Here is a 2,500-nt window from a genome sequence, read left to right as displayed (position 1 = left end):
ATTTCAGCCCCTTAGCTCTTTTCTCATTTCCCTCTCCTTGGTTACATCACCTTGATTAAAAGCAGCTTTCCTTTGACTTAAGAGACTTTTCAATTCTTTTGACACCCGGGGTTTATTATTTGGGAAGACACTCACTTCCTTGGTAGGGAATCTTGGCAAAACTTAATGCAGCTATAAATCACGTCAGTAAGTTAATTTATGTGGTCTGAAGAGTCCGAGAACACTGACCAGTCTGTGCACTCGAAGTAGCGCCTGAAGGCCACGGGTAATGTCCTCAGTGCAGACCTTCACCCTCTGCCACCTGCTCACGATGTAACACAGTCTTAAACACGTCGGTAGCAGGTGGACTACATTATGATGATGTGTGTGTCACGGTTCCTGCACATGTGTGTGTGTGTGTATGTGTCAAAGCCTGGCCAATCCCTGACTCCCTGTCAAATGAAGAGAGATTTAGCACGTCTGTCAGCCGGGATGAGTCACATCGCTCCGTCCAGCTGAGGTTCACTTGAGCTGAACTAAAGCGCTTTCGATTTTTCATCTCACGAGCACACAAGCACAGGCGTACACACCCACACTCATGCCATGAGGGACGTTAGGGAGAATTGTTATTTCCGAGGACAGTAATCCAGGATGTGCTTTCTCTGGTTCTAATACGAACCTAGAGACGTGAAATGTTTTAGCCACTTCCTCCAGCTGCTGCTAGTGTTGGTGTGTGTGTGTATATATATATATATATATATATATACTGTATGTAGTGTAGTGTGTGTGTGTGTGTGTGTGTGTGTGTGTGTGTGTGTGTGTGTGTGTGAGTGTGTAGCTGCTGCTTGTGTAGCTGCTGCTAGTGTTGGTGTGTGCTGCCTGTTGTCTCAGCGCTCACTGTTGGTTTGTCGTGGGCAATTCCTTCAATATCTTATTTATCTTTACTCAATTACTGACTAGTAAATGATCACAGAAACCAGAGCTGTTGAGTGTTCAAGTTAGACTGCATTTATTGTAAAGCACAATAGCATACAGCCAAGATCCGTTTGCAAAAGCATCTCCCGTCTTGTTCCCAAAACCTTCCTTATATCCACAAGTAACAAGTAACTTCCCACATTTCTAATTTACATATATGGGTCTAAGACAATTGGCTGTAAGTGTCTACCTCCCCTCTGGCCCTAAAATGCTATTCCACCTGTCCTTCCCAGCCTTATCACCTGTTGAAATCCTGTTTTCTAATGCCCTTTCTTGACCCACCCGTTCCTGCTATTTAAAACCCCGGTGGTGTCTCCCTGCAACCTCCCTCTGACCCTGTTCGTTTATCCCTCCTGGTCGCTCTCTTTCACCCCACCTTGTTTACTCAAGCCCACCATAAACATTTATTTTTTTAAATTTGTTTTTTCAGATTTTATCCCCTTTTTCACCCAATTTGGTAGCCAATTGAACACAACCTAGCATCCAATTATCCCCTGCCTATTGCCTATTGCGTAGGATCCGCCGCACGACCCCGTGGCCGGCAGTCCCAGAGGAGGGCGCCAGGCAGACTAGCTGACTGGCTCCTCGAGCCCAGTACCGTTACTCCAGCACCAGACGGGGGCGGTGTTGCGCGACGGATCCTTGTCCGGAACTACTCCTATACCGCCCTCGGGAGCGGCCGCCCAATATGCCTCTCCCCGTGTGTGCCCCAACCATATCCGGATCTGGCGAGCTGGGATACGATCCCAGTCCCCGGTGGGCAACTTGCACTAGTGGCCAGTGCTTAGACCGCTACACCACCGCGGGACATAAACATTTATTATCAGTCCCTGTTTTCCACAACATTCTTGTACCACAGTTTTAGGAAGCCAACAAACCTTATCATTCATACATATTTAAAAATGTCAAGGCTCACAAATCCACCTTAGGTTCATGTGTGAATCTGTTGTGAACACTGTGTCCTTCCCCTCTTCCTCCTCTCTCTCCCTCCTCTCTCTCCCTCTTCTGTCTCTCTCTAGGAACACGAGCGTGTCCACCAGAGAGGGCCTTCCCTGAGCTCCCAGAGGCCCCGCATCTTCAAGTGTTCCTCCTGTGAGAAGGCCTTCGCCAAGCCCAGCCAGCTGGAGAGACACAACCGCACGCACACAGGTAACACCCGGCACACACACACACACACACACACACAGACACACACACACACACACACAGACACACACAGACACACACAGACACTCTCTCTCACACACACACACACACACACACACACACACACAAACACACACTCTCACACTCACACACACAGGCAAGTTTATAATGATCACGGGTGTTTTGTTCTGTGGGGGGGGGTATAAGTCTAAAGGGAAAGGGTGATTGATGTAAAAAGTTTCCCCTGTGTCTGTGCGCCCCCCCCTACACACACACACACACACCCCGCCCTCCCTGTTAAAGAGCCTGTTACAGTGACACTGCTCACTGGAGAAATGACAGTAACCTGTCTATGGGACTCCTCCTGGGGCTCCGGAGGCTGTAAGGAGGGAGAGGCTGC

The 2,500-nt window shown here is 48.8% G+C and overlaps 1 protein-coding gene across 1 annotated transcript in view; it reads left to right on the top strand.

The window, feature by feature from the left end:
• znf236 (zinc finger protein 236) overlaps positions 1-2,500 on the top strand; it is a gene marked incomplete at its 3' end in the record, with an annotated part of 79,465 nt that overhangs the window by 73,432 nt on the left and 3,533 nt on the right. Inside the window, exon 30 of the mRNA XM_080540629.1 lies at positions 1,974-2,103. Coding sequence (XP_080396755.1) covers positions 1,974-2,103 — 130 coding nt within the window. The remainder of the gene's footprint in view (positions 1-1,973; positions 2,104-2,500) is intronic.

This window comes from Nansenia antarctica (assembly GCF_963989245.1).
Source record: "Nansenia antarctica genome assembly, chromosome: 10".
Lineage (NCBI taxonomy): Eukaryota > Metazoa > Chordata > Actinopteri > Argentiniformes > Microstomatidae > Nansenia > Nansenia antarctica.
Note: the sequence above shows the minus strand (reverse complement) of the source record. Positions and strands in the feature narration are given on the sequence as shown.